At 52.1% G+C, this 17393-nt stretch overlaps 1 protein-coding gene across 2 annotated transcripts in view; it reads right to left on the reverse strand.

Annotated features, from left to right (window-relative positions):
• Positions 1-15607, reverse strand: part of cep83 (centrosomal protein 83) — a 77696-nt gene extending 62089 nt beyond the window's left edge. The window contains exons 1-3 of one of the 2 annotated variants that reach the window (XM_041201853.1): positions 15375-15607; positions 8546-8815; positions 241-391 (exon numbers count right to left, since the gene is read on the reverse strand). In XM_041201853.1, the coding sequence (XP_041057787.1) occupies positions 241-391; positions 8546-8805 (411 nt within the window). In that variant the 5' untranslated portion in view covers positions 8806-8815; positions 15375-15607. The remainder of the gene's footprint in view (positions 1-240; positions 392-8545; positions 8816-15374) is intronic. The other variant, XM_041201854.1, reaches the window with a different exon arrangement.
• Between the last annotated feature and the right edge of the window lie 1786 nt (positions 15608-17393).

Below are 17393 nucleotides of genomic sequence, written 5' to 3' on the forward strand. Positions count from 1 at the left end.
CAAGTGGGTGAAAGGTTATCAGGGGTAGGTGGGAATGTGGAGTTGAGGTTACAATCAGGTCAGCTATGATCTTATTGAATGGCTGAACAGGCTTAAGGGCCCAAGTGGCCTACTCCTCCTAAATTGTTTGTATGGTTGTATGTAACAGATCTTTTCAGAAGCCTCTTTTATAATGCACAATATAGTAACTTTGCCAATTATTTATTTCTACTGTCTGATTTTAGAAAACTGTCACCTCACCTGCATTTTCAGTTCTTCTTGCTCCCTTGTTTTGTCTAATAATTCCCCATGCATTTCAGCTAGCAGAAGTTGGAATTTCTCCTGGGTGCTTTGTTTATCCATGTGTAGCCGTTTTAATTCATGCTGAGCTTTTGTGTATTCATCCTGCAACCTGCCGTAAGTAAAATTTCAACATTATTACATAGGACATGTAATCACCAATTAGATGCTACTTTCACCCAACTTTGATGATTCTATAAACAAACTGAAATTGGCCCGACTACCCAAGCACATATTTAACTGATAAGGTGTTTCATCTCATCAACGATTATTAGATGGTGTAATAGGCTCAAATAAGAAAGATAGAATACTCATCCCCCAATTATTTCTTCTTCAGTATAAAGAACAACAAAATTCTTCACCCTCTTCATAATTCATATCAAGCTTAAGGCATCTATTTGGTTATCCCTTTCTGCACTCCCTCAACAAATAACCTGGTAGTTATATAGTCCCTCCTAATATAATAACATTCCACAGGACAGTAATGAAGCAAAATTTGACACTGAGGCACATGAGATATTAGGACAAGTGATAAAAAGCATGGTCAAAGGGATAGGTTTTATGGAGCAGCTTAAAGGAGGAAAGAGAGATAAGGCCATAAGACATAGGAGCAGAAGTAGGCCATTCAGCCTATTGAGTCTGCTCCACCATTCAATGAGATCATGGCTGATCTGATAATCCTGAACTCCATTTTCCTGCCTTTTCCCCATAACCCTCGATAGTCTTACTGATTGAAAATCTGTCTATCTCTGCCTTGAATATACCTAACGACCCAGCCTCTACAGCCCTCTGCGGTTAATAATTCCACAGATTCACTACCCTCAGAGAAGAAATTCCTCCTCATCTTTGTCTTAATGGGCGACCCCTTACTCTCCCACAAGGGGAAACAACTTCTCAGCATCTACACCGTCAAGCCCCCTAAGAATCTTATATGTTACATTAAGGTCGCCTCTCATTCTTCTGAACTATAATGAGTACAGGCCCAAACTGCTCAACCTCTCCTCATAATAAAATGCCTCCATACCCAGGATCAACCTAGTGAACCTTCTCTGAACTGCCTCCAATGCTAGTATATCCTTCCTTAAATAAGGGGACCAAAACTGTTCACAGTATTCTAGGTGTGGTCTAATTAGTGCCTTGTATACTTTTAGCAAGGCTTCCATATTTTTATACTCCATTCCCTTTGAAATAAAGGCCAGCATTCTATTTGCCTTCCCTATTACCTGCAGAACTTGTATGTTAGCTTTCTGTGATTCGTGCACAAGGACGCCTAAATCCCTCTGTGTTGCAGCCTTCTGCAGTCTTTCTCCATTTAAATAATATTCAACTCCACTATTCATCCTGCCGAAGTGCATAACCTCTCATTTTCCCACATCATATTCTATCTGCCAAGTTTTTGTCTATTCACTTAACCTGTCTATATCCCTCTGTAGACTGTGTCATCCTCACCACTTCCCTTCCCACCTTTTTTTGTCACCTGCAAACTTGGCAATAGTACATTCATTTCCCATCTAAGTCATTAATATATATTGTAAATAACTGTGGACCCAGAACAAAAACAGAATTACCTGGAAAAACTCAGCAGGTCTGGCAGCATCAGCGGAGAAGAAAAGAGTTGACGTTTCGAGTTCTCATGACCCTTCGACAGAACTTGAGTTCGAGTCCAAGAAAGAGTTGAAATATAAGCTGGTTTAAGGTGTGTGTGTGTGTGTGTGTGTGTGTGTGTGTGTCCGGGGCGGGGGGGGGGGGGAGAGTGTGAGAGAGAGAGAAGTGGAGGGGGTTGGTGTGGTTGCAGGGACAAACAAGCAGTAATAGAAGCAGATCATCAAAAGATGTCACCAACAACAGAACAAAAGAACACATAGGTGTTAAAGTTGGTGATATTATCTAAACGAATGTGCTATTAAGAATGGATGGTAGGGCACTCAAGATATAGCTCTCTAGTGGAGGCGGGGAGAGCATAAAAGATTTAAAAATATTTAAAAATAATGGAAAAAGGTCTTGAGCTCCCTCCTCCATCCCCACCCCCTTTCTGTTTCCCCCTTCCTTTTGTTTTTTCCCAACGTTTGACAAACTGTGGCCCCAGCACTGATCCCCGTGCACTCCACTAGTTACAGGTTACCATCCTGAAAATGCCCGCCTTATCCCAACACTCTGTCTTCTATTAGTTAGCCAATCCTCTATCCATGATAATATACTACTCCCAATACCATGGGCTCGTATCTTGTTAAATAGCCTTATATGTGGTACCTTATCAAATACCTATTGGAAATCTAAATATATTACAAAGAACAAAGAAAAGTACAGCACAGGAACAGGCCCTTCAGCCCTCCAAGCCTCCGCCGATCATATTGCCCGTCAACTAAAACATTTTGCACTTCCGGGCTCTGTATCCCTCTATTCCCATCCTATTCGTGTATTTGTCAAGCTGCCTCTTAAACACCACTATTCCAGACACTCACTACCTCTGCGTAAAAAACTTGCCCCGCACACCTCTATAATTTCTCCTCTCACCTTAAATCTATGTTCCCTAGTAATTGATTCTTCCACCCTGGGAAAAAGCTTCTGACTATTTACTCTGTCCATGCCATTCATAATTTTGTAAACTTCTATCAAGTCGCCCCTCAATCTCTGTCGCTCTAGTGAGAACAATCCGAGTTTCTCCAACTGCTCCTCATAGCTAATAACCTCCAGACCAGGCAGCATCCTGGTAAACCTCCTCTGCACCCTCTCCAACGCCTCCATATCATTCTGGTAATGTGATGACCAGAATTGCACGCAATATTCCAAGTGTGGCCTAACCAAGGTTCTATACAGCTGCTGCATGACTTCCCAGCTTTTATACGCAATACCCCTGCCAATGAAGGCAAGCATGCCATATGCCTTCTTGACTACCTTATCCACCTGTGTTGCCACTTTCAGTGGCCTGTGGACCTGTACACCCAGATCCCTCTGCCCGTCGATGCACTTAAGGGTTCTGCCATTTATTGTATAATTGCTGTCAGTATTAGACCTTCCAAAATGCATTACCTCACATTTGTCCGGATTAAACTCCATCTGCCATTTCTCCGCCCAAGTCTCCAACCGATCTATATCGCGTTGTATCCTTTGACAATCCTCTTCACTATTTGCAACTCCTCCAACCTTAGTGTCATCTGCAAACTTACTAATTAGCCCAGTTACATTTTCCTCCAAATCATTTATGTATACTACAAACAGCAAAGGTCCCAGCGCTGATCCCTGCGGAACTCTACTAGTCACAGCTCTCCATTCAGAAAAGCACCCTTCCACTGCTACTCTCTGTCTTCTATGACCAAGCCAATTCTGTATCCATCTTGCCAGCTCACCTCTGATCCCGTGCGACTTTACCTTCTGTACCAGTCTGCCATGAGTAACCTTATCAAAGGCCTTACTGAAATCCATGTATATAACATCCACTGCCCTTCCATCGTCGATCATCTTTGTCACTTCCTCGAAAAACTCGATCAAGTTAGTGAGACATGACCTCCCCTTCACAAATCCATGCTGCCTCTCACTAATACGCCCATTTGCTTCCAAATGGTAGTAAATCCTGTCATGAAGAATCCTCTCCAACAATTTCCCTACCACTGACGTAAGGCTCACCGGCCTGTAATTACCTGGATTATCCCTGCTACCCTTCTTAAACAATGGAACAACATTGGCCATTCTCCCGTCCTCTGGGACCTCACCCGTAGCCAGTGAGGATACAAAGATTTCTGTCAAGGCCCCAGCAATCTCTTCCCTTGCCTCCCTCAGTACTCTGGGGTAGATCCCATCTGGCCCTGGGAACTTATCCACCTTAACATTCTTCAAGACGCCTAACACCACCTTTTTTTTGACCTCAACATGATCCATCTACATCTACATATTACATCATATTACATCTATTGGTTCCCCTTTATCCATCCTGCTTGTTACCTCCTTAAAGAATTTGTCAGGCATGATTTACTCTTCATGAAGCCATACTGATTCTGCTTGATTATATCATGCATTTCTAAATGCTCTGTTATTACATCCTTTATAATAGACTAATATTTTCCAAACGACGGATGCTAAGCTAACTCGCCTATAGTTACCTGCTTTTTGTCCCCCTCCCTTCTTGAATAAGGATGTTACATTGGCAATTATCCAATCTTCTTGGACTTATCCAGAATCTAAGGATTCTTGGAAGATTACAACCAATGCATTCACTACCTCCGTAGCTACTTCCTTTAACGTCCCAGGGTGCAACTCTACAGTTCCAGGGCACTTACCGGCCTTCAGCCCCATTAGTTTCCCTAGTACTTTTTCTCTAATGATAGTTATTGCATTTATTTCCTCCCCCTTTTTTGCCACTTGATTATTTAGTATTTTTGGAACAGTATTAATGTCTACTGCTGTAAAGACAGGTGCAAAGTATTTATTCAGCTCTTCAGTCATTTCCTAGCTCCCCATTATTATTTCCCCAGCCTTATTCTCTAAGGGGCCAATGTTTACTTTGGCCTCTCTCTTCCTTTTTACATATTTAAATAAACTCTTACTGTCCGTTTTCATATTACTTGCTAGTTTACCCACAAAGATTATTTGCTCCCTCTATTTTTTTTTGGTCATTTTTTTTGTTGGTTTTTAAAACTTTCCCAATCCTCTGGCTTACTACTAATCTTTGCCACATTTTATGTTTTTCTTTCAATTTGATACTATCCTTAACTTCCTTGGTTAACCATCATTGGTTTAGCCCCTTCCTAGAATCCTTCTTCATCACCGGGATATATCTTTGTTGCGAGTCATGAACTATTTTCTTAAATGTCTGCCATTGTTCATCAACTGTCTTATCTGCTAAACTCCTTTCCCAGTCCACTTCAGCCAACTCTGCCCTCATTCCTTTGTAAATACCCTTATTTAAGTTTAGCATGGTTGTTTCCGACCGAAGTTTCTCACTCAAACTGAATGTAAAATTCTACCATGTTATGGTCACTGTTTCCTAGGGGATCTTTTACTCTGAGATCATTTATTAAACCTGCCTCATTACACGTTACCAGATCCAAAATAGCCTGATCCCTGGTTGGGTCCACAACATATTGTTCTAGGAAACTTTCCCTAACACACTCTATGAATTCTTGCTTGTGGCTACCTCTGCCAATTTGATTTTCCCAATCTACATGACAGTTAAAGTCACCCATGAATAATGTACTACCTTTTTTTTACATGCCCTCATTATCTCCTGATTTATTCTCTGTCCTACAGAACAGCCACTGTTAGGGGGCCTATAGACTACTACCACGAATGTCCTCTTCCTCTTTTTTTAATTTCCTACCTCCACCCATATGGATTCTAATTCTTCCGATCGAAAATCATTTCTTGCTATCGTACTTATTCCATCTCGTACTAACAAAGCTACCCCACCACCCTTTCCTCCCTGCCTGCCCTTTCAAAAAGTCACATACCCCTGAATATTTAATTCCCAGCTTTGATCTCCTTGTAACCATATCTCCATAATGGCTATAAGAGCATACCCATTAACTTTTACTTGTGCCATTAATTCATTTATTTTGTTCCGAATACTACATGCATTTAAATAATGGGCCATTAATTTTGCCTTTTTACCATTTTTCCCCCCTTTGACTCCATTTGCTGCTTTTTTTTTTAAATGTTTGTACACTCTGTCCCTTCCTGTCACACACTGGGTATCATTACCTAAATAGCTGCCCTGCAATGCTGCCATATCCTTTTGCTTTGTAAGTCTACGTATCCCCTCTCCAGAACCCTCCCCACCTCTATTTAGTTTAAAGCTCTCTTTACAGCCCTAGTTATTCGATTCGCCAGGACACTGGTCCTAGCACGGTTCAAGTGAAGTCTGTCCCACTGGAACAGCTCCCTTCTACCCCGGCATTGGTGCCAATGCCCCATGAACTGAAACCCATTCCTCCTACACCAATCTTTGAGCCATGCATTTAACCCCTTGACTTTATTTACCCTATACCAGTTTGCCCGTGGCTCAGGTGGCAATCCTGTGATTATTACCTTGGAGGTTCTACTTTTCAATTTAGCTCCTAACTGTTCAACTTCTTTCAGCAGAACCTCCTTTCTAGTCCTATCGATGCTGTTCGTACCAACGACTACTGGATCCCTCCCCTCCCACTCCAAGTTCCTCTCCAGTCCTGAGGAGGTGACCTTAACCCTGGCATCGGGCAGGCAACACAGCCTTCGAGACTCCTGATCTTATTCAACTGGAACACAATCTTTTCCCTTCATCACCTTATAAACCTCAATCAGATCACTCCTAACTCTATGATTCTCTAAAGTGTAAAGTCCCAATTCTTTTTGTCTATGTTGATAATCAAAATGCTTTTCACTGGAAATTAGTATAGGGCCGTCCTCTGATCCTTTCTTCAATATCACCCAACAAGTGAGGAGACCAAAACTGAACACAATATTCCAAGTGAGGCCAGACCAAGGTCTTGAACAAGGATAAATTAGTATGTTTTGTCTTAAAATCAATTGTCCTATGAACGCCCAACACCATTTGCTCCAGCTATCACTTCATGGCATTGCTTATATCTAGGCACCAGAATACCCAGGTCCCTCTCTCTCTCTCTCTCTCTCTCTCTTCCTCCACCTTCTTTAATGCTTTTCCCTGAAGGGTGTTTGAATATTGAGCATTTTCCAGTCTTGATTTCAACACATTAAGATTTGCCTGAAGCAATAGTGCATTGTCTATAGTTCTAACAATCAGACAAATTTGCAGATCCTGCCCCCAACACCTACAGCCAGATCATTAATAAAACTTATAAAGAGCAATGCTCCCCCACACCAACTCCTACAGCACGCCATTAGTGACCAGGCTCCAAACTGATCCAAATCCATCTATAACAGTTCTCAACCCAGCTCAATATATTACCACTAATGCCAGATGCTTCAATCTTAGAGAAGCTTTTCAGAGCTTTAAGTAGCCAGCATCTACCGGGCTTCCTTCATCTACCAACTTCGTCACTTCTTCAAAAAAAAAATTACATTTGTAAGACATGACCTATTTATGATGCCATGTTGTGTGTAACTAATATATTCCTCTCTATCCAGACAATCATATATTGCATCTTAATGATTCTATCAAGTATCTTTCCTATTGCTGATGCCAAACGAATAGACCTATAATATTTGGACCGTGTTGGCATCTTTTTTAAAGATGGGGACTACATTAGCCTCCTTCCAGTTTATGGGGACCATTCCAGAATGCAGTGAGCTATTAAAAATAAAGGCTATGTGCACGCACAATGTGTGTCACATCTCCCTGAGGATCCTCAAATGGCTATCATTCGGCCGAGCTTCTCTATTTAAGTTAATTCTTTCTAATCTAACATTGCTATTTTTATTAAAATCATTTGTTTCTGATCCAACAGTCAAGCATCATCTTCAAAAGCTTTGCAAAGTACTCATTCAATATTTCTACCATACCCAGTAAATAATGTCCCCTTTAAAATTTAGCTGTTGTGCATTTCCATTTTTTTTTATGCGTGATCCTTTAGAATGTTTCACGAGCGATATTTATTATAGAACCAGACCTGTGCAATACCTTCCAGGGACACAGCTTAGCAAAAACATTGCCAATGAGTCCTTTGTAACCTGTCCTTGAACATCCTTCAATTGCCTAATACAGTCTTTGACTTAGAATCACACAGCACAGTCGGAGGCCATGCCAGCCATCACGTTAGGTGCAAGCACTTTGCAAGAGCTACTCAATTAGTCCTGTACCCCTGCTCTTTCCAAATAGCCCAGCAAATGTTTTTTTTTCATGCATTAATTCAATTGCCTTTTGAAAGTTAGCACTGAATCTGTTTGCACCAAAATTTAAGGTAGTCCATTCCTGACTGAAATTCACTTGATAAAATCATTTCTCGATCTCTGTCTTTTTTTGCCAATTATCTGAACTGTGTCCTCTGGTTACCGGCTCTGCTACCAGTGGAAACAGTTTTTCCTTATTCACCCTATCAAAACCTTCATAAATGCGACCAGTTCAATTAAATCGCCCGTTCACTTTCTTGCCCAAAGGAGATCAACCCCAACTTCTCTCATCTCACCACAAAACTGAAGTCCATTTTCCTCTTCTGCACCCTCTCCAAGACCTTGACACATTATCAGAATTGCCCTTCTACTCATGGATCCAAAATAAAAGTTAACTTTTCTGTTCTTTCCAAAGCCAAGTATTCCCAGCATTTCCAGCTTTTTGTATCGGAATTACAGTATTGGCATTTTTTTGCTTTTAGCATACCTTGTGTGTTCAACCTTCAGTGTCTGATAGTTGGTTTTGTGATGTTCACATCTCATTCGCTCATCAATTAACATTTTCTGCAGCTCTGTATCAGTCCCACAAAGACCTGCTCCTGCATTTAGCGAAGATGGATGAATAGGCAAAGCCTCCATTGCAGAATGCAGGTGACCAGGAGTCTGTGCCAACAAACCAGGATATGAAGAATTCCTTCCTAAAGAACGTTCTCCAAGTGCATGGGATTCCTCTCTTCCTGAAATCATCTGAAATCAACTGACAAAAAAAAACACATAAACATCAGTACTGTCAGCTCATCCTTTCCAATAATTGTCCCAAAAGGAAGGCATTAAAGTGATGGACACATCCTTATTCAGGTTACAGGAGCTTAAAATAATTATTGAGATACACAATGAAAACTATGCAACCAGTTCCAATGGCAGATAAGTGCATTATGGGGCATTGAGCCATTCAAGCCAGGGCAGTATGTTCTGATTTAGCTGAGAGGGGGCTGTGGTGCAATTGAGAGGGTACAGTTGCTTTCCTGCTACAATCTGTCAGAGAATAAGGTGAGGGTGGGGATGGGAAAAATCAGAGCTCCTACTCTGGATTCCTGCTAGAGTGAATATATGATCAGGTCAGTACACACTCCCTACACCCCACCCCCATACCCACCCCCACCCCCGCATCCCGTCGCTCCCACGATCTCCCCACCCCACCCCCCATACTCTCCCCACCACCACCCCACCCACCCAAAACCCCCTACCCCACACCCCCAAAAGCCCCACAATCAAACCACTCTCCACAGCCCTCACACCACCTCCACCCACCCAAACCACCCCCATCCCTTCTCCCCACCCCCATCCACTCAAACCACACCCCCACCCACCCACCCAAACCACCCACCCCCATTCCCTCTCCCCACCCACCCACCCAACCCACCGCCCCCCCACTCCCTCTCCCCAGCCCCACCCACTCACCCCACCCCCTCTCCCCACCCACACCCACCTTCCCCCCCCACCCCACCCACTCTCCCCACCCCCCCCACCAACTCTCCCCACCCCCACCACCAACACTCCCCACCCCTTCCCCACTCTCCCTACCCTCCGCCCCAATCCCCACTCTCCCCAGGATCCCCCCACTCCCCACTCTCACCCCCCACTCTCTCCCCACCCCCCAACTCTCCCCCCCTCCACCCCCCACTCTCCCCACGCTACCCCCCACCACCCCCCCCCCACTCTCCCCAGGATCCCCCCCACTCTCACCCCCCACTCTTCCCCCACACCCCACTCTCCCCACCCACTTCCCCATCAACCCCCCACTCCCACTGACTCTCCCCCTCCCACACCCCCCTCCCCCTCCAGTCTCCTCATTCCTCCACCCCCTCCCCATCCGCTCCCCACCCCCTCCAGCACCCCCCCACTCTCCCCACCCCCTCCCCAGTCTCCCCACCCCCTCTCCACACCCCCACTCTCCCCTCCCCAACCCCGACTCTCCCCCTCCCAACCCCCACTCTCCCCCCCTCTCTCCCCGCCCCCTCCGCACACCCATTCTCCCCCTCCCCACCCTCTCCCCACCCACTCTCCCCACCCCCATCCACTCTCCCCACACACTCTTCCCATCCACTCTCCCCCCTCCCCACCCTCCCACTCTCCCCTCCCCACCCCCCGCACTCGTCTCCCAACCCCCACTCTCCCCTCCCACCCCCCACTCTACCTACCACTCTCCCCCCCACTCTCCCCACTCTACCCCCACCCACCAACTCTCCACACTCTACCCCCCTCTCTCCCTACTCTCACCCCACTCCCCCATTCTGCCCACTCTCTCCCCCCTACTCTCTCCCACACCCCCCCAACTCTCCCCACTCTTCCCCCCCACTCCCATTCTCCCCACGCTCCCCCCCACTCTCCCCACCCCACACTCTCCCCAGGATCCCCCCACCCCCCCTACCCCCCCCCACTCTCCCCGCCCACCCTCCACCCCATTCTCCCCAACACCCCCACAACCCTCCCCCCCACTCTCCCACCCACCCACCGCCTCTCCCCACTCTACCCCCCAACTCTCCCTTCTCTCCCCCCACCTCCCCCACACCCACAACTCTCCCCCCACCCCCCCCCAACCACTCTCACCCCATGGCCCACTCTCCCCACCCACGCCCCCACTCTCCCCCCTCCCCCACCCCCTCGCTCTCCAGTCTCCCCCCCCACCCCCTCCCCATCCCTTCCCCACTCTCCCACCTCCCCCACCCCCCTCACTCTCCAGTCTCCCCACTCCCCCCACCCCCTCCCCATCCCTTCCCCACTCTCCCCCCTCCCCCACCCCCTCCAAAGCCCCCCACTCTCCCCCCAAACCTCTCTCCCTCCCCACTCTTCCCCCACTATCCCCCCACCCCCCCACTATCCCCCACCCCCCACTATCCCCCCCTACACACCTCCCCACTATCCCCCACACCCTCACTCTCCCCCCTACACAAACCCAACACCCCCCCACTCTCCCACCCACCCACCGCCTCTCCCCACTCTACCCCCCCCACTCTCCCTTCTCTCCCCCCACCTCCCCCACACCCACAACTCTCCCCCCACCCCCCCCCACTCTCCCCCCACAACCCACTTTCCCCACCCACGCCCCCACTCTCCCTCCCACCCCCCACTCTATCCCCCACCCACCGCCTCTCCCCACTCTACCCCCCCACTCTCCCTACTCTCCCTCCCACCTCCCCCACTCTACCCCCCACTCTCCCTAATCTCCCCTCAACTCTCTCCCCACTCTCCCCCCTCCCCCCATTCTCCCCACCCCCCAACTCTCCCCACTCTACATCCCACCCCCCAACTCTCCCCACCCTCCACCCACCACCCCCCCACTCTCCCCACACTCCCCATTCTCCCCACGCTCCCTACCCTCTGCCCCACTCCCCCACTCTCCCCAGGATCCCCCCACTCTCACCCCCCACTCTCCCCCCACCCCACCACTCTCCCCCCCCCACTTCCCCACCTTCCCCCCACCACTCTCTCTATGCTACCCCCACCCCCACCCCCCCCACTCTCCCCAGGATCCCCCCATTCTCTCCCCACCCCCCACTCTACCCCCTCACACTTCCCCACCCTTCACCCCCACTCTCACCCCCCACTTCCCCCCCAATCTCCCCACTCACCGCCCACTCCAACTCCCACCACTCCCAATCCCCCCACTCTCCCCCTTCCCAAACCCCCCACCCCATCCAGTCTCCCCACTCCCCCCACCCCCTCCCCATCCGCTCCCCAACCCTCCTCTTTCCCCACTCCATCCCTACCCCCCAATCTCCCCATCACCCCACTCTCCCCAACCCTCCCCACTCCGTCCCCACGCCTGCAATCTCCCCTTCCCACCCCCCACTCCCCCACTCTACACCCCACCCTCCCCACTCTCCCCATTCCCCCCCACTCTCCCCTCCTCACCCCCCCACTTGCCCCCCACCCCCCACTCGACACCCCACTCTCCCCCCCACCCACCAACTCTCCCCACTCTACCCCCCACTCTCCCCACTCTACCCCCCACTCTCCTCCCCACTCTACCCCCCACTCCCACCACCCTCCCCACCCTCGCCACCCCACTCTCCCCAGGATCCCCACACTCTCACCCCCCAACCCCGACTCTCCCCCCCCCACTCTCCCCTCTCCCACCCACTGCCTCCCACCCCCCCACTCCCATTCCCCCCCTCCCCCACTCCCCTCCTTCTTGTCTCCCCACTCCCCCCAACCTCTCCCCATCCCCTCCCCTCCCCACACCCCCCACGCACCCCCCAACCCCAGCTCCCTTCCCCACCCACTCTCCCCCCACCCATTCTGCCCCCTCCACTCTACCACCCACCCACCGACTCTCCCTACCCTTCCCCTCACCTCCCCCAGACCCACCACTCTCCCCATCTCCCCCAACTCTCCCCCCAACCCCCCCATTCTCATCCCACCCCCCCCAACTCCACACTCTCCCCCCACGCCCCCACTCTGCCCACTCACCCCCCCAACTCTCCCCCCCCACTCCCCATTCTCCCCACTCTCCCCCCCCACTCTCCACCACCCCCCCTAGGATTCCCCCACTCTCACCCACCACTCTCACCCCCCCACTCTCACTCCCCACACTCTTCCCACTCTCCCCACCCTCCCCCCCACTCTCCCTATGCTCCCCCCACCCCCTCCCACTCTCCCCATTCTCCCCCCAGCCCCCCACTCTCCCCATTCTTCCCCCCTCCCCACTCTCCCCACCCGCCCCACTCTCCCCTCCCCAAACCCCTCACCCTCCCTCCCACCCCCCACCCCCTACTCTACACCCCACTCTCCCCCCCACTCTCCCCACTCTACCCCCCCAACTCTGCCCACCCTCCCCCCACCCCCACCCCCACCCCCCCAATCTCCCCTTCCCAACCCCACTCCCCTACTCTACACCCCACCCTCCCCACTCTCCCCCGAGCCCCCCACTCTCCCCTCCCAACCCCCCCAATCTCACCCCCTCCCCCCTCCCCACCCCGCCACTCTCACCCCCTCCCCACCCCCCCACTCTCCCTTCCCCAACTCCCCCACTTTCTTCTCCCCAACGCCCCCACTCTCCCCTCCCAGCCCCTACTCTACACCCCACTCTCCCCCCCACTCACCGATTCTCCAAACTCTTCCACCCACTCTCCCCTCCCACTCTCCCCACCCTCTCCACCCTCTCCATATCCTCCCCCCTCCCCACCCCACCACCACCCCCACTCTCCCCACCCCAATCCCCCCACTCTCCCTCCCGCCCCCCACCCCCTACTCTACACCCCCACTCTACCTCCCACCCACCGACTCTCCAAACTCTACCCCCCACTCTCCCTACTCTCCCCCCACTCTCCCCACTCTACCCCCCCACACTCCCCACTCTCCCCACTCTACGCCCCACTCTCCCCACCCTCCCCCAATCCCCACCACCCCACTCTCCCCACCCACTCCTACTCCTTCCCCACCCCCTCCCACTCCCCCACTCTACACCCCACCCTCCCCACTCTCCCCCCAGCCCCCCACTCTACCCCTCCCCACCCCCCCCCACTCTACCCCTCCCCAACCCCCCACTCTACCCCTCCCCACCCCCCCACTCTACCCCTCCCCACCCCCCCATTCTACCCTCTCCCCAAACCCCCACTCTCCCCTCTCCAACCCCCACCCCCTACTCTACACACCACTCTCCCTCCACTCTACCTCCCATCCACCAACTCTCCAACTCTACCCCCCACTCTCCCTACTCTCCCCCCCACTCTCACCACTCTACCCCCCACTCTCACCACTCTACCCTCCCACTCACCCCACCCTCCCCACCACCCCACTCTCCCCACCAGCCCACTCCATCCCCACCCCCTCCCACTCCATCCCCAACCCCCACTCCCCCACGCTACACCCCATCCTCCCCACTCTCCCCCAGCCCCACACTCTCCCTTCCCCACCTCCCCCACTCTACATCCCATCCTCCCCACTCTCCCCATTCTCCCCCCAGCCCCACACTCTCCCCTCCCCACCCCCCCACTCTACCCCTCCCACCCCCCCACTCTACCCCTCCAACCCCCCACCCGACCCCCCCACTCTACCCCTCCCCACCCCCTCACTCTCCCTTTCCCACCCCCCACTCCCCCACTCTACACCCCACCCTCCCCAATATGCCCATTCTCCCCCCACGCCGCCCCCACTCTACCCCTGCCCACCCCCTCCCACTCTACCCCCTCCACCCGGCCCCCACTCTCCCCTCCCCAACCCCCCACCAACCCCCACTCTCCCCTCCCCCCTCTCCCCCCCAACCCCCCCTCTCCCCCCCTCCCCTCCCCAACCCAACCCCCCCTCTCCCCTCCCCAACACCCCCCCCACTCTCCCCTCCCCAACCCAGCCCCCACTCTCCCCTCCCCAACCCACCCCCCACTCTCCCCTCCCCAACCCACCCCCACTCTCCCCTCCCCAACCCACCCCCACTCTCCCCTCCCCAACGCCCCCCCACTCTCCCCTCCCCAACGCCCCCCCACTCTCCCCTCCCCAACGCCCCCCCACTCTCCCCTCCCCAACGCCCCCCCACTCTCCCCTCCCCAACGCCCCCCCACTCTCCCCTCCCCAACCCACCCCCCACTCTCCCCTCCCCAACCCACCCCCACTCTCCCCTCCCCAACCCACCCCCACTCTCCCCTCCCCAACGCCCCCCCACTCTCCCCTCCCCAACGCCCCCCCACTCTCCCCTCCCCAACGCCCCCCCACTCTCCCCTCCCCAACGCCCCCCCACTCTCCCCTCCCCAACGCCCCCCCACTCTCCCCTCCCCAACGCCCCCCCACTCTCCCCTCCCCAACACCCCCCCACTCTACCCCCCCCACCCACCGACCCTCCAAACTCTCCCCCCCCGCCCCCCCACTCTCTCCCCATCCCCTCCCCGCCCCCCCCACTCTCTCCCCATCCCCTCCCCGCCCCCCCCCACTCTCTCCCCATCCCCTCCCCGCCCCCCCCCACTCTCTCCCCATCCCCTCCCCGCCCCCCCCCCACTCTCTCCCCATCCCCTCCCCGCCCCCCCCCCCACTCTCTCCCCATCCCCTCCCCGCCCCCCCCACTCTCTCCCCGCCCCCCCCCCCACTCTCTCCCCATCCCCTCCCCGCCCCCCCCCCCACTCTCTCCCCATCCCCTCCCCGCCCCCCCCACTCTCTCCCCGCCCCCCCCCACTCTCTCCCCATCCCCTCCCCGCCCCCCCCCCCCACTCTCTCCCCGCCCCCGCTCCCCCCCCCCCCCCCCCCCGCGGCTTTTCCTCCGCCCCAAGCGCGGATCTTCGGGCTGCTCCTTTCCCCCCCTGCCCCCGGGTCTAGGCCCCAGTTACCTCAGGCCGCGCTCATCATCAGGGCCCCAGTTCGGGCCGCTCCGGCCTCTCACTCATTGAGAAGCCGCTGCTATTTCCTCACAGACCCAGGGCCGCTCGTTCCCCGCCCTCAGGCTCCGAGCCGCACAGAGCCCGGGAGAGCGGGTGGGGAGGAGGCTGCATTTAACAGGGAGCAGACACGGATCTGTGACTCTCACCCTCAGTCACAAAGCCGTGGCTCCAAGCTCCACCCCACAGACTTTAAAGCAAGAATGAGGAGCCATAAAGCCCACTCCTGCTCCTATTTCTCATATGTTCTTATAATCCCACCCAACACTCCCAGTATATTGCAGAGCTCCCTCGGTACTGACACAGATGCCATCCTTCGGATGAGATGTTAAACGAAACCCATGTCCACCCTCAGGTGAACGAAAAGGGCCCACATGGCACCATTTCAGAGCAGAGCAGGGAAGTTTTCCCAGGTGTCCTGGCAAATATTTACCCCTCACCCAGCATCACTAGAACAGATTGTTTGGTCGTTGCCACATTCTCTTTGCGGATGCTTGCAAATCATTGCCATTTTTCCTGCCTTACAAAAATAATCACTTCACAAAAGTACTCCATTGGCTGAAACTCTGGGACATGAGGTCACAAAAAGTGCTCTTGAATCATTGCAGCTTTCATACCAGAGGTACTGGTGTAATCAAGAGTGAAAGGCCACATGAGTGGCAATGCCGTGCTTCACCAAATGGATTCCTGCATGAACTTGTGGGTCATGTGTTGGTCACTGTTCAGGGCTCACATTAAGTTGTAGACAGCAGAGAGGTATGTGAACGATTGCATAACTAGCTACTCTGGTGCCACTGTAATCTCCTCCAGGCCCACAACGCTCCAAGATTCTAATTCTGACTTCTTGTGCATTCACGATTTTAACCACTGAACCTTTGGTGGCTGTGCCTTCTGTTGCCTAGGTCCAAGCTCTGGAATTCTTTCCCTACACCTCTCTACCTCACTTTCCCCCTTTAAGACACTCCTTAAAAATTTACCTTTTTGACCAAGCTTTTGGTCGTCTGCCCTAATAACTCCTTATGTGGCTTGGCATAATGCTTTGTTTTATGATACTCCTGTGAAGTGCCTTGGGATGTTTTATTGCATTGAAGGTGCTACATAAACATAAGTTGTTGTTGATGTTGCCAAGCGTATTAAATCTGACAATTAGTCTTGCTTCAATTTGAGACTCCATAGCAACAATTGCATTGACAACAGCCCTGAAAGATGACCCCATTACAGCAAATGTGATATGTTGGCAATTAAGCATTCATGAATTCCCTAAATCTAAAAATTGTGGAAACTAGCTTCATTGTAAGAGTCACTGCACCTCTGACTGAAGTCTGCCTGGATCCAAGAGACTGGTTACCAACTCTCAAAATGTTCACATTTCCCAGTGACTGGTAAGGACTCTCTATGTGTTCACAAATCCCAGCCTCTGTTTTACTGCATAACCATTGAAGCCTGTATCCTCTAATGAATCAAACAGCATCTTGAGTTTTCTGAGGAAATGGCTGTTTATTATTAGCACTGCTTGTCAGTACTAGGTGGCTTACCAAGATGTGGTAGCTTCACTAAATCATTGTCTACTTCTGATAGTGTGCATATTTGTGAGAGTGCTGAGTATTGGTGGGAGTGATGGTAAAAATTACAGCTGTGACTGGTCTTCCTTTTCAGTGGCACTTGAGGCCTTCCCTCCTTGGTCTGTGGTGAATATATGGGATTTAAATCACTTTACTTGTGTTAGAATCATATCTCTCAAGACTAAAGTTTTCTTTTACAAAATGGAAGGCCATGGCATGATCTGGATGTTGACCTTGGATTTTTTTTAAAAGATCATGAGTTCACCTTGGAACGGTAAACAAGCAAGCCTCTTCCAAGAAATTGCCTGACCTACATGGTACTTGAGAAGGAGTTGTTTGTTTGTTTGAACTGCAAAGCACTTTCCTTAATGAAAAGCTGGGAGACAAAAAGGGAGAGAGGGGAAAAACT

This window comes from Carcharodon carcharias, chromosome 13, assembly GCF_017639515.1.
Source record: "Carcharodon carcharias isolate sCarCar2 chromosome 13, sCarCar2.pri, whole genome shotgun sequence".
Lineage (NCBI taxonomy): Eukaryota > Metazoa > Chordata > Chondrichthyes > Lamniformes > Lamnidae > Carcharodon > Carcharodon carcharias.